Source organism: Plodia interpunctella, chromosome Z (genome assembly GCF_027563975.2).
Source record: "Plodia interpunctella isolate USDA-ARS_2022_Savannah chromosome Z, ilPloInte3.2, whole genome shotgun sequence".
Taxonomy (NCBI): Eukaryota; Metazoa; Arthropoda; class Insecta; order Lepidoptera; family Pyralidae; genus Plodia; species Plodia interpunctella.
Window position 1 is genome coordinate 5,681,250 of NC_071324.2, and position 19,401 is coordinate 5,700,650.

General features: G+C 34.0%; 2 protein-coding genes and 1 long non-coding RNA gene across 5 annotated transcripts in view; 1 reads left to right on the forward strand and 2 right to left on the reverse strand.

The window, feature by feature from the left end:
- LOC128682946 (peptide transporter family 1-like) overlaps positions 1-19,401 on the forward strand; it is a 33,861-nt gene that overhangs the window by 12,618 nt on the left and 1,842 nt on the right. For all 3 annotated transcript variants that reach the window (XM_053768023.1, XM_053768024.1, XM_053768025.2), the window contains exons 2-10: positions 5,306-5,384; positions 6,680-6,821; positions 7,549-7,635; positions 14,699-14,973; positions 15,420-15,502; positions 16,285-16,449; positions 16,732-16,857; positions 16,944-17,066; positions 17,142-17,470. In XM_053768023.1, coding sequence (XP_053623998.1) covers positions 5,306-5,384; positions 6,680-6,821; positions 7,549-7,635; positions 14,699-14,973; positions 15,420-15,502; positions 16,285-16,449; positions 16,732-16,857; positions 16,944-17,066; positions 17,142-17,470 — 1,409 coding nt within the window. The remainder of the gene's footprint in view (positions 1-5,305; positions 5,385-6,679; positions 6,822-7,548; positions 7,636-14,698; positions 14,974-15,419; positions 15,503-16,284; positions 16,450-16,731; positions 16,858-16,943; positions 17,067-17,141; positions 17,471-19,401) is intronic.
- LOC128682948 (uncharacterized) lies at positions 11,258-13,589 on the reverse strand. The gene is made up of 3 exons (XR_008406231.1): positions 13,541-13,589; positions 12,780-12,877; positions 11,258-11,684 (listed from the first exon to the last, which is right to left on the reverse strand). It is a non-coding gene; the product is annotated as an uncharacterized LOC128682948 (long non-coding RNA).
- Positions 17,519-19,353, reverse strand: LOC128682947 (venom carboxylesterase-6). The gene has a single exon (XM_053768026.1). The coding sequence runs from the start codon at positions 19,336-19,338 to the stop codon at positions 17,635-17,637; it is 1,704 nt and encodes a 567-aa protein (XP_053624001.1). The 5' UTR covers positions 19,339-19,353; the 3' UTR covers positions 17,519-17,634.

Below are 19,401 nucleotides of genomic sequence, written 5' to 3' on the forward strand. Positions count from 1 at the left end.
TCATTCTTGTACGATTGTTTTTTGGGAAAAATGAAATGTGTAACTACTGTGTTTATATAACAAAATACGATAATAATTATTTATTATCTATTTAAAAAAATATTAACGTGGTTTACATACTATTTTTGTCTTCTAATTAGAGTAATTAGGTAATTACGTAATTAGGAATTTATATAGAGTAAGTACCTAATTACTTAATTATAAAACAATGCTTTTTGATTGAAAAAAGTCACTTCGTCTTCACTATTTTATATAAATTATTGAGGAATATATCTCAAAGAACAGCATCCATATTTTTCCAAATAATAGCTTTTAGCCTACTGACGTGTCCGATTGTAACTATGAAAACTTAATTAAAACTATGTTGTGAAAGCAACATAATGTTTTATTTCTTCAAAACATGACTATGGGATGACCCGCATCCCTATCCATCCTAATTAATTTAATTTCATCCCAACGTTTATGTTGTAAACGTAAATACTGGTTTTAGTATTCATCCGAGCCACCTTGACTTGCTCTGCTCGAATCCTCTTGCCTTGACATAGTAACTAACCGAGCGAAACAGAGGAGAAATACTGCTTATTATTTGATTTGCAATAAATTTGTGAGTCGCTGAGTTCGTTTAACTTTCATATTTTTGTCAAAAATACTACTAAACTATGTCATTAATTAAATAATACAAAAAATAAATATTCCGAAAATATTAACTGTTGCGTTCCATTTCCTCGCTCCCGTGTCGGAGACTTGGGTTCTCGTATATAAAGTAGAAAGAATTTTAAAAATAGATAGAAAAGCAGAGATTCCCCTTACACTCAAGAACTTTCTCTTTATATTAAATGGTAGAACAATAATTTATTTAACATAACAATATTTGATACTATAAAAATTGCAATTGTGAGGCAAGAAAATCTATAATTTCAACATGATTTAGAAATAAGTTATTATTTATAAGAATAGATTAGTTAAGAAATATTCTATCCACAAAAATTATGCAATATAAAATAATTAGCACATTCTAAATTAACCAAAGAAGATGAAAAAGGACAATATTGAAACCATATTAAAACCCACTTTCTGTCTACCTTTGTTGATTAGATTAAGTAACGGCGAACCAAAAAGGCTTAAGTAGGTTAAACACTTGAAAAATGCTATTTGGATGTGGTAACATTTTGATAGCAATATATTGTTATTATATTTTCATTGGAATTTAAGCCGTAAATTGATAATAACTTTCATGATTCGTCTACATAAAGATCTATATCGATATATATATATTTATAAATAATATTAATAGGTATATCGATTATTACAAAAAGAGGACAGATCTTTTACTAATTTTTGTAAAGAAAAAACTAAAAAGAATCTCGACCGATTTAGATAAAATTTGAGACTAGACTTTGAGGTAAACATAGGCTTCCTGTTTTAACGCTGGGAGCCGCTGGTCATAAATAACCAAGGTACTGAGTAGTCAGAACGAGCATGACTATTACCATATTTTATAGTTACAGATATTATTATTTTTTTAATTTTAGTAATAATAAGTGATGAGTAACTACGTACTATATATTATTCTTTTATCTATAACTATATTATTATTGTATCTATGGTATGGTATTTGTGTAGTATGGTAGTAGCAGTATATAATTTTCGAGCGATGAGCACACTAACCAGCAGGTTTACCATTAACTTTTACAGAACGATTCCAATGAAACTGAATTCAATCTAGGCACCTAAAATGAATCGCATCATCATACTTAAATTAAGTCGATGGTACGAATTACTATAAGATTGATATGATTCGCTATAAGAGATGATGGTAAGCCCCCAGAAGTTCATCGCCATGCTGAATGCGTTCCAGTCAAGGAGTACATTCCGTACGCTTCCTCTTTCGAATGTTTTATTCATGGGATACTTTTGTACATACATGCTTGGATTAAAAATGCAAACACTGTTTTACACTAAATTTATCTTTTCTTGTATCTTATTTTTCATTATGATGTAAGTGCGATAATTTGAAAATTACAGCCTATATAGGTGAGAGTTTTATAACATATTTGCGAGAAATGACATAAATCTCTGAAATCTTAAATTAATTTATTAAAATTTAATTTGTTAAAAGCAGTGAAAACCTTGAAAATTAAAAAAAAATGTTTTTTAGAAGTCTCAAAAGCATATGAAGAGTCCTATGCTTTTGAGACTTCTAAAAATGGCATCTCTAGGGGCATTCCATAGAGATGCAATTTTTAGAATTCTACGCCATGATGTAGGGGTGGAAATTTATGCGAGACTTTTTATTTTTGAAGATGAAATGTTCGGAAGCGGGAGTGGGACGCGTAGCGAGAAATGGGATATAACATGTTGCGATGTTGCGGGAAACTATATGGGACAATAATAAGACACGTATTGGAAATTGTAGCGGTAAATAGGGAATTGAATTAATAAAGATGACAAAATATACGAATTTGAATCATAATAATATATAAATATTGCCAATCTAATACGCGATAAAAATAGCCGAAATTTTACTTCGATTCCTTTTAAGAATTGAAAAATTCACGTGTGCGATGCCGCGGGCAAAAGCTAGTATAATTGTTTCAAAAGTTTGTACACAAATTGTTTTCAAACCGTTAGTTCTACTTCTAAAAAGTTATTTGTGACTTTTTGTGAATATTTTCTTTGGCTTCGGCAACATACACCTACCAACATTTTTATCACAATGGGAAGAATTAGCAATGTCGGTGGACTTGGCGCAACAAGCTTCAGAATATCAAAGTTTCATGGGAGTTATTTCTATAACTCCTACGAAACTTTGATGTGCCAAGTTTACAGGCACGAATTAGTATGGCTCAGTGCGCAACGTTCAAGGATATTTACAACTGTATCCATAAAAATATATACTTAAAATATTTTTTATTGGGGAGCCCTCCGTACGTCGGTCTTATTGTGGAGTGATTGATACTAAACCACAGACGTCACCAAATAGAATATCAATAGTGGTACTATTGTCTATTGTAGGAACATCCTATTGGATGGTACCTATTGTGTTTGGAATTGATTGTCAATGAATCAATCATCAAAACGGTCAGTTACCTTCTGATCACATACTACATGTATTAAAGGCAATATTGTATAACCTCAAAATAAAACTAAAATTAGTAAAAGTTCTAGCCTTAACATTGTAATCTCAATTTTCTCGTCATTAGGAATTTCTCGCTCTATACTGCTAAGTGCGTGGCTAAAATTACAGAAGCACAAATGTTGTTAGTGAAACAATTTAATGGTCAATCACTATAATGTCCCCAAAAGTACTTGCTGTAATTAAAGTTGTTCCGCCCGACCGGGATCCGGTTATAACCAGTTCATGTGTAATTATGATTTGGACAAGATATTGGCGCAAAATAAAATTACGTAGAAGTGTAAATTGCATTAAGTATGATAATATCAAAATATTTTTATTTTTATTATTTAGGCATGTAAGTTTTCACGAAAATTGCACGAAGTAAGGTAATACCTTTTATAAAGTTTGTAGCCACTTATTGTTTGTCAATGGCAAATATAAAATGTGATAGTGACAAAACTATTTTAGCAAAAGTTATGCTGAATTTTTTTATGAATAATCGGTTATATAACCAAAATATTCAGGCTTATTTCGCAAAAAATGCCTACTAAAACTAAATGGGTCGAAGGTTGACTCTTTTAATTTAATGGGTTTTAAATGCATTTTTATATCTCCAACGACCTCGAATGTGTTTTGTTCAATGACAGAGGTGAAAACCTAAAAGTTAAATTTATTTTATGTGTAAATTATTCTGCCTCTGTAGTTTTATTATTTTGGACCGTGGACGAGACGAATTTGCTCTGACAAATTGGTCACTTCTTATAGTTAACTCTAATTAACCCTTTCGCGTGCGACCCATTTAACCACCCAGTTAGTATAAGAATATCTAAAAAGGTATATATAGGTACTTTCCATATATTATCTTTGTATGACATATTCAGTGGCCTGTGGTTCCACCCTAGAATCACTCCATAACTTCCCGTGAATGTCGAGGCAAAAGTACATAATATAATCAATAAATAATAATATGAACTTAGTTACTTCCTCAGTTCAGGCAGGTGGATAAAAATAAAAAACAAACTTTTCACAATGGACTTCTCTCCGTTCTTTCTTTCTTCTCTAGTGTGTGTGCTGACAATTGCGTCAGATTTTATTCAATGCACTACATAGCGGCCTCAATGCAATCGGCAAATATGGAGAGAGAGTTGAAAAGGTACCTAAATAACGGATAAATCGCATAGTCGATTGTGAGGCGAATGCTGACAACCAAAACTTGCGAGAATTGTCTTACAATAAAGTAGGTATATAAGTCCTTATCGTACCATGGTTGAGTCGTTGAGTGTAATGAGCAAGAGTTATTCTCCAACGAATTGGACACTTAGACTACAGTGTCGTCTCGAGCAGGCGTGTCCGCTATTGATTACATGTCCGCTATTGTAATGTTGTAGTCTAATAAAACCGGCTATGAATATGTCTCTTGTAAAACAACATTGCCATCCATCCATAGAAGGATATGTTGCTGCTTAATTCTAGTACTTGCAGAAGAATTCATGATACCTAATTAAAGCAAGTCAACATATTTCTGTCTTACCGTATTCTTCAAACTCCCTGTGTTTGAAATTCCAGCCAATGTGAAGACGCTTGTAGCTAGTTAGTTTATCTTTTTTTTATTGTACGTATTTTAAGAGCTTTTGTATTCAGCCAGCAGTAGTTAGTTTTGAGATATTTTTAAAATTTTACTTACGTGAAAGCGATCGTTTATATTTTACCTGTGAAGATGTCATACCTTATCTAGATATTTTTAAATATAGATATAATTTTTCCGCTAACTTTGAACAATGTAGGGACTATATTAAAGTCTAGTGTTACTATTTTTACACTTACTAATTTTTACACTGTAAAATGATTACTATTTCAACACCGCTGCGACATAATCATGATTGAAGTTTACCTACCTAGAGAATTGCTGCGGTCGACTCTGATGTGGAATCAATAATACCGCGCAGATTAATCTTGTGGGTTCCCCCTCTTTCGGTAAATAAATTGCCAAAAAGAGAGAGAGAGAGATACATAGGTTCATGGCTAATTCTTTCTTGGTTAAAAATGTTTTACTTGGAAAAATAAAGTTTAATAAATACTAATCGAATGAGAGTAAGTATGTTCAGAAGGGTCTGTAAAAAGACGTAGATACATTATTTCTGGAAAAGCTTTGGTTTATTATATACTAATATAAGGTTATTCTTGCAGAAACTTCCGTATCCGAAAGCGGTTGGATTCATAGTCACAAATGAGTTTTGCGAGAGATTCTCATACTATGGGATGCGAAGTGAGTATGGTTAATTGGTTATGTTGTAATTAGATTTGAATTCTTTATTATCTGTGGAGTTGTGTTCAATAACGTACTTTTCTACGTACTTTTACTACTACGTAATTTTCTACGTACTACGTAACTTCTACGCAATAAAATTTTCTAGTTTCACTTCTCGAAAGAAAGTATAGGTACCTATAGAAAATATCAAATTTCTGTGAGAAAGTTTGCAAAAAAGTTTGTAATATTTTTTGACATCAATAATGCAAAATTTAACATCGGAGGTACCTATACGAGTAAAAATTGAAACTAAATCATGCACAACTTTTAGTAAAAGAAAAGTAACTATACCTACATGAACAATAATTCCTATACTTACCGCCAAAGAAACTAAACTGGCCAATAAGTCGTATTAGATAACACACTGATTAGACATTGGCTATTGTATTATGCATTCTAATGACTTGCAGCCTGGGCAAGTTTCGCAACACTGGAATACGTGTGTGTTTGTTCGTACACATGAACAAACACACACTTTTCAGTGCGATTAGATAGAGGTAGCCTAGACGGTACGTTATATATTTAAAGCGACCTACTTAGGTTTAATTTTTATTGCCAGCCCGTAGCGGAGTAGCTATATAAAGAAAGACCGCACCGTGTACCCGGGCTCATGAAGCGCAGGGCGCCCGTATCTATTTTATGTCGAACACACATCGTTTCACAGCTTCATCTGTATTCACTTTCCATCTCAAATAAACTGAGAAGAAATCATATTTTTATGAACTTCTTCCATCAACCCTTTTTTTTGCCTATCTACTCATCATTTCTATTCATATGAAAAACTTAAAACAGCTTGGTTAGGGTGTTCGATTATATTTTGTAACAGGGCCTAAGTGACCAAGCTACGCCGCACTCGGCAAGTTTGTATAGCTATTTCAACTCTTATCGACAGCTAGATGCAACTATGTCATAGTAATAAATAAACAATAGTATATCTATAATAGTAGTAATTGTTAAAATTATCTGTTATGACATTTTTAAAATAACACCTTGTCAGTGTTTTTAGGGTACATACATAGTATATATATATGTCGCTCTAATAAATCAATGTCGCTTAAAAACTGAATCATAATGATATCCTAAAAACAAATAACATTTTCGACACAGGCCCAGGGCAGAACATACACCGAGGCCCGTAGAACATTGCTGAAATAGTAAAAATTAATAAGTACTAAGAATTTATCAATAAGCTAATATTTTTTTATTTCGTGATTTATTTCACGTGCATGAGTTTAATTCAGTGAATTTTCCAGCAATACTGTCCCTGTACCTGCGCGACAAGCTGGGCTACTCGGACAATGGCGCGACGGTGATCTACCACGTGTTCACCATGTTCGCCTACTTCTTCCCACTGCTGGGCGCCATGATTGCGGACGGCTGGCTCGGCAGGTTCAGGTAAGAGAGGCGCAACTCCCTTACATGTTATAAATAAAACATATACCTACTCGTACATAACCTCTGCCGCGTATATCGATTTAAAAATAAAAGTAATATAAACAAGATGATATGAGCTTAAAAAATCTCAATAAGTAGGATACTAGATACTGGTTAGAAATTCTCGGAACTTGACAAATAAAATAGGTGGAGAAATTAAAAACCTAATATTTACCATGCATTCGACAGATTATTCCAACCGATTTGCGCTAAGAAGAATATATCACACGAAGAATCGAAAAATGTCGTATCTTTAATGGCAGATAATAAGAATCTCAAAAAGCACAAAAAGCAGGCTTTCTATCGATATCAAAAATACTGTAATTACAGAGCTCTTTTCGCTTCGGGAGAATTCGAGTAAAATATGTAAAAAAGTAATTACCGAGTAACGAGTAATGTTTTTGCCCCGAAACCAGTTGTTAAGGTAGACAATTTGGAGATTTTTGAACTACTGGAAAGTGTGCATCTATAATGTGAAAAATTTATATAAAATAAGCATGTGGGTAATTATACAAACAAGAAAAATAATATTAATTTTTTTGACATTATTAGACTAATAAAATAGCACTGAACTAAATTAACATTTAGGTGGGGTTTTTGTCGAATGTCATAAAAGTTTGTTAAACATATTTTAGATGAGGTACGACAAATCATGAATGAATTCTCATGGGGTGTGTTTCTCTTTCAGGACAATACTGTACTTGTCGCTAGTGTACGCCGCCGGCACCGTCCTCATCTCACTGACCGCCATGCCGCCGATCAGTTTACCTCAACTGTGAGTAAACATGTCTGTCCCTCTTTTCTATTTATTGTATCTACTTAATGTAGAAAAAGACTTTTACATCTCTCATATTCGGTAATTAGGCTTTATTACTTCCAAATGGGGCTGGTAGGTGACCAATTAGCGCTCTAGAGTAATAATGTAACTAGAAAAGCCATAGGGCGGTAAGTAAGCACTCTTTCAAAAAGTTCGCGTACATCTAACCATCATACTGGCAATAAACATAATGCATTCAGCCCAATGACCAAAGAGGTCGCTTCGCTATTCAGCCTGGTCTTCGTATGAGTTAGTCATCAATTTTAAATATCAATGCTCAATAAGCTTAATTTCGTTCTTGAAAAAAAAATTAAAAAGTTCTTTACTTGGTTCTTTTTAATGAAAAACGGCGGGAATAGGAGAACCTTTTACTTTAAATATTGCTTGTTTTTGGGATTTTTTTACATGTTAATTAGGAAAAAACAATTCTTGTAATGCCTTTTTTTTCTTAATAGAGATGTAAAACAGAGTAGTTAGCTCGAGTGTAAGCATCAATTGCACCCTCGAACTATAGGCGACCTCGCTGCGCTCGTGCGCCTAAATATCTCGGGCTGCAATTGAAACCCTACAGCCCTTGGCTACTAATCTACTATTTCTACATTAAAGTTTCATTGCTAAGGATCGTGATCTTAAGTTGCTATGGCTCTCTTACGGTAGATCTACCTAGACGGCCTAGCTTATTCCCGCTTGCATTCGGGGATGGGAAGCTACGACACTGGAGTTTAGTGTAAAATTATAACCAGCCGCCTGCTTAACGTCGACCGTTTGGGAAACTATTGTTGCCTATCAGGAAGTTGCCAATGCTATATATACGTCCTTTGGAAGTGTTGTACTTATTTTGGTGGTATAATATTGGTTTTCATGTATTGAGTCAATGTAAAGTCACCTAATTCCGCGGTGTTTTCGTCTAAAGTTAAATGAACGTCGAAATTTAAATTTAATATACCTTTTTTGTAGAATTGTCCATTATTCTCAGCAGTGACATTTATCTTAGTTTTAAAATATACTTAAAGTTTGACAGTAAACAAATTTTATAAATGTAAAATTATTTAAAAACAAATGAGTTCGAGGGCCCTTATTCCGATTTAAAAATCTTAATTCCGACTCATATTGATCCTAAATCCGAGGGGAATGGAGGTGAGGGACAATGATACATGATGTTCATAAATAAAGTGTATTTATTGTTTTTAGAATATCTGTCATCAGTCTCATTCTCTTTGTTACATGAAATTAAAATGGCATCGCAGTACTTTATTTACAAATTATATTATATTTTTTAGTACTTATAAATTTACTTTCTAGCAAAATTAACAATTTGAAAATGTAATATCAAAAACTAAAAACAGATTATAGTGAAAACAACGCAAAACATAATTATTAAACTTAGATAATATATTTATGACGGGATACCAATTTCGTGTAGGTACATAAATATTATGACTAAGAATTATACAACATACGTATGTTTATAGATTGTTTATAATTTAAGCATAACAACTTTAACAATCATATCAAAAATAATGACTATTTCTTACAATTATAAGATCAAAACAACAGCAAAATGTGGTTAGCGAACACAAGTTTTTATAAAATTGTTAATATTTAAAAAACGACTTAACCCCAAGAACTTAAAAATTCTATTGAAAGATAAGAATCTGTTAATTAAAAATGGTTAATAACGCAATCCTTTAAAAACCTGTGTTGAATCCTCCGATGTAGAGTCACCGAACAACTCCAAATAAGTTTTTTTTAATACTGGCAGGTTTTTTGTTTGTTATGTCAAAGTTATGTCTTCTTTATCGTAATAGGATTCAGAGTTCAATATATAAGTTTGATTATTTCGTTGATTGAATTGTCATCATCTATATTTGCCTCAATTTCTTGATTTTCTTCAAATTTTTCAAGGACGCTTGACTTCTCTAACTTAAATTTTTCTGTATTATATTTTTCCTTTTTTTTTCATCTGCACCGCTATGAGTTTTTCTAATTTCTTTTCCTCTTGTTTCTTTAATCTCTCTTCTCGTCTTTTACAGCCCTCATTTTTTTCTTTCTTCTCTTTTTCAACTCTACGTTGATATTCTAGAAATTCGTCTGCAACTGCAACCAAAGTAGTTAGTTTTTTAGTTTGTCTAGTTGATGTTTTCCTGACGGACTTTGGAAAGGAAAACGGTATTTTAAACGGAGTTGGAAAAATTACTTTCGTATTAGACGTAGTGTTTTCAACTTCTAGTTTATTATTCAAACTCTTGGAGTTAAAAATATCGATTGCTATATCACTACTTGACTGCCCTGAGCTTGCTCGGGATAATTGAATATTTTGTGATTTCGAACAACAAGCCTGTGACACATCGTTTGGTTTCGAATCAAAAATAGTGCTTTTGAATACGATATCTTCCTTACTCTGGTTAGAGCTATCAACAGGATCAAACGCTAGATTTATAGTCATTGAACAACAAGGTTCAGTTACACGCTCAAGTGAACGTTCCCTTTGCAAAACACTGGATTCAGGATTAGGGCTCAATGGTAGTATGACAGTGCCATTTGAACCTATTTCCACATTCAAAACAACTTCTGACAAGTCACAATTGTTCATAATTATTTTATCGTTGAAAATAGGAAACGAATACGGTTCTTCTTGTTGGATTTTCTTCCAAAATTCAAATAAACACCTGTATTTTTCCTCGCCTCTCCACTCGCTTCCAGAATTAACGAAATTTATAAGAATTTCTGGATCTAGTCGTTTCTTAAACTCCGTAATAAAAATTTTAGAATGCTCTGTGTGTTCATCCTGTGAATTAATTACAGCGGTACAGTCTGTTTCCTGCGGAATTACTTTTGAGAAGTTAATATTATTAATATCAAATGGAAAGATTCCAGCGCTTCTAAAGCTATTTTTTATTGTTTCTACTGTAAGACTTTTTCTGAAACTTTTTTGTACTTCATTGGCAAAATCTGTGCGTCTTAATTTGGCATAATTGTTATTTACTCTAAACTCGTGAACAATTTCTTTCCACGCACCCTTAACATGTGGAAAAACTCCAACATCCAGAGGTTGAAGCATATGCGTCGTATTTGGTAATATTGCAAAGAGTATAATTCCTTTTTCTTTGCAAAAATGACTGAGTGACATAGAAATGTGTGAGGTATGGCCGTCCATAAAGAGAGCAACAGGCATTGTTATTTTATTTTCTAGTAACCATTTATAAAATACATTCACTACATACTCATAGAAGGCCTCCATGTTCATCCACCCTGATTCCGTGCATCCTATACCCCACGTGGGTGGCATCGTCTGGGATAAGCTTTTTGGCAGCTGTTTAAATGGAAAGAACACCATAGGTGGAGCTATTTTGCCATCGGCAGAAACATTGATTAAGATGGTTAAACATTCTTTATCGTGGTTAGCAACTCTATTGTACACTCGCCTGCTTCCCTTCTTGACTAATACGTCATTTTCTTTGGGGCACAGAAAAAAACCTATTTCATCGCAGTTAAAAACTCTCGAACCGTCTGCAAGTACACTTAATAAATTATTTGTTTCAAAATAGGTTTTTATTCTATCAAACCAATTGTGCACATCTTTTTTAGTCACTATATTACAATTAGTGGGCAATGTTTGTGCTACTACTTTCTTGGCAACAGTTGGATGTCTTGATAAGAAATTGGAAATCCAGTATTTACCAGGAACGCCATCTTTAAATGTGTTTGGTCTGTTTAAATTTTCTACTAGCTTCGCTACTTCTTCCTTCAATAGTTCCTTGGAAACTGGGAAACCATGTTTTCCTAAATAATGGATCCAGTCAACAATCTTTGTTTCTTCAGATTTGGAGAGTATCGGTTTTCTGCCGGCAAGGTTACTGCAATATTTTTTATCACGTTTATCTCTCAATGTCGTTTCTGGAACATTATAATATCGAGAAACTTTATAAACGGTACTGCCATTATTAACTGCCATGATAGCATTTTGAAGATCTTCTTTTGTGTATTTTTTTCTTGAGTTCATTATTCTACAAGAAAACATATTGTTAGTGATTGTAATTATGCGTAAGTAAAGATAAAAAAAATATATCGGATAACCAAACTTAAACTTAGATATTTTAAATGTTCAAAGCAATAATAACTGAAACTATGTGAAATAAGTTTTTTTCAAACTATGTGAGATATTGAACACCCTGCGCTACCTAACGCTCTGAATTATGTACATACATCGAAATTGCGTTTTGTAACTGGCAAACAATTTTTTATTTCGAATACTAAAAATAAAATGTTTGTTAATAACATTCTACTTGGGGTAAAAATACATTTTTGTATGTATGTATGTTTGTTCTCAGCCATATCAATGAACAATTATAAAGTATTCCGAAAAAATGGTTACCGAAAATCTACTATACGTGCTTGCGCTGGCTCTACTGTTGATTATATATTATTTCATCATCAAGATAATTTCATGAAGATAAATTTTGTCCCTTACAGCACATAAATTGTATTAATAGATTCTGAAATATCGTGGAATTAAAAAATACGCACGCCAAATTATTTTATGTAGGCTGTAGATACCTATATATTGATAAACACGGCACGCGCTGCCGTGTGAAGCCAAAAGACTGTAATTTTGAAAAAAGGTGTTTTGAGATAATCGTTTTGTAATAGTTGATGGTAGGCCCCCATACCTAACCTAACCGACAACGCTAAGTTTGTTATCTATATGGTTTTTTTATTGCGGGGTGTTACCGGTCCCCGACGCCCCCCTTCAACCCTGCTATCCGCTTAAATTTTTAACTTGTTGTAGTACATTTCGAAATTATTATTACATACATACATTTGAAATGAGAATATTGTCTCAAATATTATTAAACTAGGTTACTGTTAAGTATAAAGAAATAATTTCCAATCGATTTTAGGATGTCTTACTATAGAGATTCTAAAATTGTAGTTAACAATTATATGTCTAAATTATTAAAGTGCAGAATAATCTATTAGACTAGATAATAATTGTGCGTTGTGAGTTAAGTTAATAAGGTTTGACGAAGTGAAATTAGAAACAATAATTTTAAACTAATCAAAGGCAACCAAGAACACTATTTAAAAATCGTATAACTCACGTGAATTAGCTCCGATATGTAGGAGCGCGCTTCCTAGTCAGCTGCTAGCATCAACTGTCCGTTTATTTTAGCTGATGTCCGCAACCCTCTGAACACCTCTAAAACAATCCATTGCTCACATAAACATGTTAAATAATTTATTTGGGCCAACAAGTGATTTTTATTTCGGTGGACTTTCTTTATTTGAATGATATTTATTTAAATATATTTATTTTAAAAAAATGCTTTAAAATTATGACAATCAAATTATGTGAGTGGACATCAAATAACACCAAAACTTACTTAAATATTTAAGGTTGAATTTTGAGAGCCCACTGAAATGAAAAGTGTCCAAGGAAATGAAAAAAATGACCATCGAAATGATAATTATGCATCTGAGACTGCACCGGAATGAAATTAGTCCACCATGCTTGCATTAATCTACATATATCTACTAATAAAGTACATCGAGGAGCTCTAAAACTATGGATTTATTATTTCGGAGGTACATTTTATTCCCGTGAACAGTTATCGTTATTACAATCCACCAAATCTGCTGAAATAATAACACCGAGATTATAAAAAGAGCGTAATTTTACATTTAATTCAAAATTAAAATCATTATAAACATTTCAAAACTACTCAAACAATACAGGACTTACGGCGAATTTAATACACAATTTCAAAATAAAAGAAATAAATCTGGCACGAGTATAACAGCTACCGAAATGAAATCATTAACAACCATTTCTGTCCCCACATTACTGAAAAATTTAACTTACCTTTTGGTGAAAATCCACTATGACGTTATTGCACGTGCGTGCGCTCCGACTAATCAAGGTGGACAGAAAAGTGAGGAAGGATAAGGCGGGTGCAACAACGAGAAGTTGTGGGAGGAGGAGGAGGAGTTATTTTATTAAAACTGTCCACTAAAATGATAACTTTTTTATGTGTATAACATATTTTGCCGACAAAAATAACTTTTAAATTAAATAAAAAACACCGGTTTTTTAAATTCATCGCAATATGGTGTCAGGTTTGGAACCCCTCGTTATTGAGCCTGCCTTCACCATGAAACTCGAAAATACCAGTAAATTGCGAGTCAACGCGCGCACTGCAGGTTCTATAAATTTCGCCGTCGGGTAAAAATATCAAATTGTTTATATACGAGTGCCTCGGCACTACTCGTACTAGTAAATACTCGTATTTACTAGTACGAGTATTTACTCGGCTCGTTCAGCTGGGGAAAAAATGAACTTGTAATTTTAAAGTATCAAAATATGTACAATGTAGATTTAAAACTTCTTAAGGACATACAATGCAGATCACCTTACAATGTAGATCAGGGAAAATAGTAAAATCAATAACGTCTGCACGTCTGCACGTCTGCACGTCTGCACGTCTGCACGTCTGCACGTCTGCACGTCTGCACGTCTGCACGTCTGTAAAATATAGGATATAAATGATTTTGAAAACTGGAACACCTGATGTAGACCACTGATGGTACAGCTAAACGATAGGAAATATAGAAATAACGACTTAACAAAAGTTCTTCAGTCTGATGAGCATTTTCTGTTGAGGTATGAAAATCGAAGATCTGGAACACCTGAAGACGAGTCATAATAATCCAGCTAAACTATAGGAACTATATATTTCAGTTGTATGAACATCTTCTATATAGGTATTGCTACGTTTTGTCTGTACAGTTAAATTTCTCTAATATTTATACTCCTTACCAAAAATTGTTCGGCCACGCGAACGAAGTCGCAGGCATCAGCTAGTATGAAATAAATAATTATATAACGAACAAAAGCATAGGAGTCAAGCACCTTCCTTGGTGAGTGATTCCGGACAAGGTTAACATGTAACTTTGAAATAAAAATAATAATTACCGCAGACCCTCGGATGTCAAAAAGTTTTACAAATATATTAATTTCCAGTGAATTCACCATCTTCGCGTTACTTCTCATAGCCTTCGGCACGGGGGGGATCAAGCCTTGCGTGTCTGCCTTTGGAGGGGACCAGTTCAAGCTGCCCGACCAGGAGAGGTACCTGGGCTACTTCTTCTCCCTCTTCTACTTCGCCATCAACGCCGGCAGCCTCATCTCCACTTTCCTCACGCCCATCCTTAGGGCTGACGTCCACTGCTTCGGGGAAAACGACTGCTATTCCTTAGCTTTTGGCGTCCCTGGAATACTCATGATTGTATCCATTCGTAAGTTTATCTCAATTTTTTATATAAGATTTCGTTTCCTACACATTCGTAATTAGCTTTTTAATCCTCTATGGTGCCTAGAAATTGCTAAGTGATCAAAAACTACTGAACTGAAAGTTATATCCAAATGGACGGGGTAAATTTACTTTTACCGCGGACAAATAAACATAGTACCTAAATATAAACATTTGACCATGGAATCGAATACCTAACGATAGTGAACGGGCGATTCTGGACCACGTAGGTCGGCAAATATAGGGTGCTTTTTAAACACGAAATCTAAATACCAAATGTGGGAAGTGGCTGGGAATGGTGGGAACAAAATGCCTCCAAACTGTCTGGTCTTGTTCGTTTTTGATACCTGTACTGGTCTGCTCTATTTTGTCGAATATTAGCCTGTTTTTTTATAAAGTCACAGTGTATTAAAGTACTGTAATTTGTTTCAGTTTTCTTCGTAGCCGGCAAAAGATTGTACATAATAAAAAACCCGGCGGGGAATGTGATTGGCCGCGTCGGCACGTGCATTGGCGTGAGTAACTCTTTTCTAATAATTAATTTAGTTTACATCAATTAAGCTTCTAGGTACCGATTCTGACGTTGATCATAATCGCGTCTCAATGGTTTTTAATACCTATTTCACGTTATTTATCAAAGAATATATGTACATTCACCTATCAATATCCAAATAGGTATGTACTTGATGTGTGATGTGGTTAATTACATATAATCATTCGTACTTATATAAATAATCATTAATCTAAGTAAAAACAAAAACAAAAAAAAAACAATCTCGCTTAACTAAAATTTTGTTTGTTTGCAATAAGTAAATCATGCAAGTGAATAAAAAAATCAACAGGAAAACTGTAAGTAGGTAGACAAGTTTAAGATTATACTTCAAGTTTTGCCGCATATATCAAGAAGGACCCTGTATTCTGGCTTTCCTCAAAGCTGACCGACATCGTAGCCATTATGTAGAATATAACACAAGGTGTGAAAGTGTAGAAATGAGGCCTATTTGTTGGCAATTTTATTGGAAACTAGCAATAAAACAATATTGAACAATCAATATTATTTATGCGACTTCGTGTCACAAGACGGCGGTAGTCATAAAAATCATGTTAGATGGATTTAGGCGGCTTGAATAAAACCTGACAAAATTGCTAACACAGTCCGATCTGATAATAAAGCAATATAAGTATATTTGAGTTCTTCCTCACCTGCGCTCTCTTAGACTTCGTTGTTAGGAAATTATCATATTAAGTGATGTAAGTATGTATATCATATGTTAAAGAATTTTTATTTTCATTGTAGCATGCGATAGTGAGATCGTGTAAGAACGAAGAGAAACGCGAGCACTGGCTGGATCATGCCGACGACAAGTACGACGCTGGACTCATCGAAGACGTCAAGGCGTTGCTGCGAGTGCTCGTGCTCTTCATCCCGCTGCCAGTATTCTGGGCACTGTTCGACCAGCAAGTGAGTATTCCTTATGTTTGTTGGGCCTGGTATGTCGCAGAACTCATTTAATAATTGATGCAAAAAAACAAATGGTAAATGCACCTTTGATGGAAATTTAATTACTTATTAGGTAAGGTCAAGGGTATCAGGTAATATCCATCACACCTAATAATGTCACTTTATGGAATCCTGTACCTATTCCGTAACCTGTTGGTTGTTGACATCTAGAAATAAAAAAAGCAACGAAAGCAATTTTTATGAACAAAGTAGTATCGTTCTTACTTTATGTCTGCATGCCAGGGTTCGAGATGGACTTTCCAGGCAGACCGCATGGACCAGGACATAGGCAACTGGCAGCTGAAGGCGGACCAGATGCAAGTGCTCAATCCTCTTCTTATTCTAGTCTTCATTCCTCTTTTCGAAGTGGTAAGTTTAAATTTGCAACATTGGCATTTGCAATAAGGTGGAACCCATTATCAAAGGTTGAACTTAAAAATAATTTTATATTATAGGCAATTTATCCATTCCTAACGTGGTGCCGACTGATCAAGAAACCCCTTCACAAAATGATTTGGGGAGGAATATTAGCTGCGTGCGCCTTTGTGATTTCTGGTATAGTGGAACTGCATCTTCTGGTTGGTATATTTCTCTTATTTTAATTATTGTATTAATTGAAGACATGTAATGACGTAGAGAAAATTATGTTTCAGCCTACGTATGGTACTCCAGTAGCAGCTGGTCTCGCTCAGCTCAGAGTCTACAACGGATTTAACTGTAACGTTACGTTAAGCACAGGTTCGAATAACACCCACGTTATTGGACCCCTGTCAGCCTATGAACAATTAGATATAAAAGCTGACCAAGTCACTCAATTGCCGTATTCAATGCAGGGCGAGGCCGACACCAATTGTGCAAGCGTCACTTACAGCGGAATTTTTAGCTTGAAAGAGAAAACAGCCAATTCCTTCTTTATTAACAGCAACGGTGTCTTTAACTTTACTGATAAGAATGATAAGGCCATCGACGGTGTTAGTGTGAGGTTAGTAAATACATCTTTTTGCAAATGGTATTTTATTTACATAAACAATTTCACAGGATCGCCATTTCGAACTTACAGAAATTTCAAGATTACAGAAGTAGATTATTATAAAAATAAGATTATTTTTAGAAGATAGTTAATTACTACTACTAATTAATCAGTAACTATAGTTCATCATGATCATTTTTATTACACCTTTCGTCTGCATAGTAATTGTCGTAGATATCTTTCCAAAAAGAAAACTTTTCCTGCTCTAATTTCATGCTGCTTAATTTTATGTTATTGCTAATTACGGCAATTTTTTTGTCGCCTAATGTTATCGGTGGCCAACTAAAAGTCTCTGTGGATACTGAAAGCGTAGGTTTGCCCGTTTTAGCAAAATTTGACCATAAATTTGCCATTTCAGCGATTAATCTTCTGTCTTTATTATTGGCATCAGGAATTATCCTAACATAGTCCTCCCAGAGCGGCTCACACTTCAACACGTAACATATCTCGTCACCGGCCGCAGCGCCCTTTACTCTTACATTTGCATTTGCCAGGGAATTTCTCTTTACCGCACTAAAATTGCCTACATAATTAAATTTATACACATACATATTATCTTTTTTTTTATTCAGTGATGTATTTATAAATTGCAATATGGGATATATAAGTAAATCTGACACATATCTCAAAAAATTATCCAAAGAATGTTCTGTTATAGAACCGGCAAAATATTTATTTTTTATTTTGTCAGAAATTTCTGTATACTTTTTAGATGTATAATTGTATCTACATTTTCCTGTGAACGGCACCATAAACTTAAAGAAAGCTTCGAACGATTTCAAGAATCTGGGATTGTGTATGAACGGGATTGCTTCAGATATACTTTCCTGACTATTGAAACCAATTAATATTGGAGTATTGTGTTTTAAATTTTCTTTCAGAGGATCATTCGTAACTAACGCCATTTTTGATTTTTCTTCTAGAGTAGGCATAAACGGAATTATTGGTCGTTGGAAATTGATAAGCTCTTTACTGGTGTAAATATTTGCTGAAGCTAATATTATATCTTTAGTTTGCGCTGTGTCCAAATCGTCAAGAGTTATTTTTTTAAGAGCTTTTAATAATCTATCTCTCTCTAAAATGTGATCAGTTTGAAAAAGAGATGGAGAATACAGTGCTCCGCTATGTAATATCATTTTCGAAAACAGTTTCTTAAATTTTGTCATAAGTAATATAGAAAGAAAAGTGCTCGCGGATCCGTTTCCCATCACAGTAATTTGATTATGATCTCCGCCGAATTTTTTAATATTTCTCCTTATCCATTGTAAAGCCCGAACTATGTCCTTAAGACCCATGTTAGCATGGGTATCCGTTTCATTTTTCTTCAAAAATCCGAAAACTCCAATCCTATGCGTCACACTGACAAACAAGACATCATTGTTTATTATAAAATCAGCACCATGTATATGACTGAAACTTGAGGTGAAAGCATAGCCGTGAATCCATACGATCACAGGTTTGAGATTGTTATTGCCATCTTTCGGGAGGTGAGGTGTATATATATTCATGTTAAGACAATTTTCAAATCCATATAAACCTTGTTTATGTACTATATGTGCCTGGGAGCATGCTCCGTGGTATTCGAGAGATGCATCGAACGGTGTCTCCCATTTTTTCGCCGGCTTAGGATCTTTGAATCTAAGCTCACCGACGGGGGGCTGGGCGTACGGAACACCGTAGAATGCATAATAAAGTTTCTTCTCGAAAACGGTACTCAGTCTGATGCCGATTACAGTCCCCTGCTCAACTTTCACTTGCACTGTGTGTAATGCAACATCTGCAATTAATAACAGGAATATGTTTAAACTTTTTAAAAACATCACATATTTTTAAAGAGTACATACGTTTAACTGATTTGAATTCAAAGAGCCTTGGTTTAATTA

Excerpts from the sequence above, each read along its gene's own strand:
- LOC128682947 (XM_053768026.1), bottom strand. The coding sequence starts at position 19,338 with ATGTTTTTAAAAAGTTTAAACATATTCCTGTTATTAATTGCAGATGTT.